We start from the raw sequence: 2,089 nt of genomic DNA, 5'->3' as shown, positions 1-2,089 counted from the left end.
GAGATCCTTGCCAGTGAGACGGCCAAAGACGACACAGTCAAGAAGAGAGTTACCACCCAAACGGTTGTTGCCGTGAACACCTCCCATGAGTTCACCGGCGGCGTAGAGACCGCGGATGGGCTTACCCTCCTTGTCGAGAACATGACCGGTAGTATCGATCTTCAAACCACCCATGCAGTAGTGAACGAGAGGAGTGACGATGGCAACATCGAACTCGTCATCCATCTTGTAGTTGTAGTTCTTGAAGAACTTCTTTCCCCACTCATCCCAAGTCTTTCCAGACGGGTAGGCATCATAGGGACCATTGTCAGGATCGGCAGTCTGCTTGTCACCAACCTCAATGTAGCTCTTGAAGGTCTGCTCGAGAGTGGAGGGGGCGATACCCATCTCCTTGGCGAGATCATAACCACTCTTGAAGTGCTTCATAACACCACGGCCCTCGTAATGCTCGACATGCCAGTGAATATCGTTGGCAGCGGCGGAGTTGAGGACGAGGCGGAAAGGTCCCTTGTTGGCGAACATCCTGTTGGAGACGTAATCACGACGGCCGAGCTCATTGGAGAAACGCTTTCCATCGGCATCGAGAAGAAGACCACCAACACCACGGAGAGCCTCAGCAGCGAGGAACTTGACCTTGCAGTCGGGATCCTTAGGGTTAACAAGACCAGTAGGATGGACCTGTACCCACTCGAGATCGACAGTGTCGGCACCGATGGCCATACCCATCTTGATTCCATCACCAGTGCAGTGCTCGCCGTTAGTAGTGGAGAGCTTGAGGAGATCGGGACGATACTTGGCAAGAAGACCGTCCTTGGAGAAATCAGCACCGAAACCACCAGTAGCGAGGATAACAGGGCCATAGACCTTATGGGTCTGGCCATCCTTAGTGGTATACTCGACACCAACAACCTCACCATCCTCGGTGATCAAATCAGTGACACGAGCCTTGTTCATGATCTGGCACTTGTCGGGATGGGCCTTGGAAATAGCCTCGGCCATCTGAATCTCAGCATAGGTAATAGTCATACCAGGGAAGCGCTCCTTACCACGATGGGTACGCTCAGCAGAGTGACCACCGAGACGAGCAAGGAGAGAAAGGTCGAGATCGAAGTTATCAACGAGCCAGTCAACAGAGTTTCCGGAGTTCTCAACCATAGTCTTGATGAGCTCAGGGCTCTTGGAACCACCCTTCATGCAATCGGACTCGAACAACTCGTTGGAATCCTCAACACCGAGCCTCTTCTGGGTCTTAGTGCAAGAACCGTTGATACCAGAGGTAGCCTTGGAAGAGTTACCGCCACAGAAGGCAGACTTATCAAGGAGAAGAACCTCACCACCGTGCTCGAGGACAGTGTTGGCAGCGGAGAAACCAGCAAGACCACCTCCAACAACAATAGCGCGCTTGCTGACACCAGTGCGGCCCTCAGCGAGATCAGACAGTGCCACAGGCTTGCATCCCTTAAGGCAGCTCTTAACTAGATCCTTACCGGTGAGACGGCCAAAGACTACACAGTCAAGAAGAGAGTTACCACCCAAACGGTTGTTGCCGTGAACACCTCCCATGAGCTCACCGGCGGCATAGAGACCGCGGATGGGCTTACCCTCCTTGTCGAGAACATGACCGGTAGTATCGATCTTCAAACCACCCATGCAGTAGTGAACGAGAGGAGTGACGATGGCAACATCGAACTCGTCATCCATCTTGTAGTTGTAGTTCTTGAAGAACTTCTTTCCCCACTCATCCCAAGTCTTTCCAGACGGGTAGGCATCATAGGGACCATTGTCAGGATCGGCAGTCTGCTTGTCACCAACCTCAATGTAGCTCTTGAAGGTCTGCTCGAGAGTGGAGGGGGCGATACCCATCTCCTTGGCGAGATCATAACCACTCTTGAAGTGCTTCATGACACCACGGCCCTCGTAATGCTCGACATGCCAGTGAATATCGTTGGCAGCGGCAGAGTTGAGGACGAGGCGGAAAGGTCCCTTGTTGGCGAACATCCTGTTGGAGACGTAATCACGACGGCCGAGCTCATTGGAGAAACGCTTTCCATCGGCATCGAGGAGAAGACCACCAACACCACGGAGAGCC

At 53.1% G+C, this 2,089-nt stretch overlaps 1 protein-coding gene across 1 annotated transcript; it reads right to left on the bottom strand.

The window, feature by feature from the left end:
• Nucleotides 1-20: 20 nt before the first annotated feature.
• Pmar_PMAR004339 (succinate dehydrogenase, putative) lies at nucleotides 21-1,998 on the bottom strand (the record flags this gene model as incomplete). Its single annotated transcript, XM_002771087.1, has 1 exon — nucleotides 21-1,998. A coding segment is annotated over one exon (1,978 nt), but the record flags the coding sequence as incomplete, so codon positions are not given.
• Nucleotides 1,999-2,089: the final 91 nt, after the last annotated feature.

Source organism: Perkinsus marinus (assembly GCF_000006405.1).
Source record: "Perkinsus marinus ATCC 50983 genomic scaffold scf_1104296963878, whole genome shotgun sequence".
NCBI lineage: Eukaryota > Perkinsozoa > Perkinsida > Perkinsidae > Perkinsus > Perkinsus marinus.
This window is presented reverse-complemented; position numbering and strand designations above follow the sequence as displayed.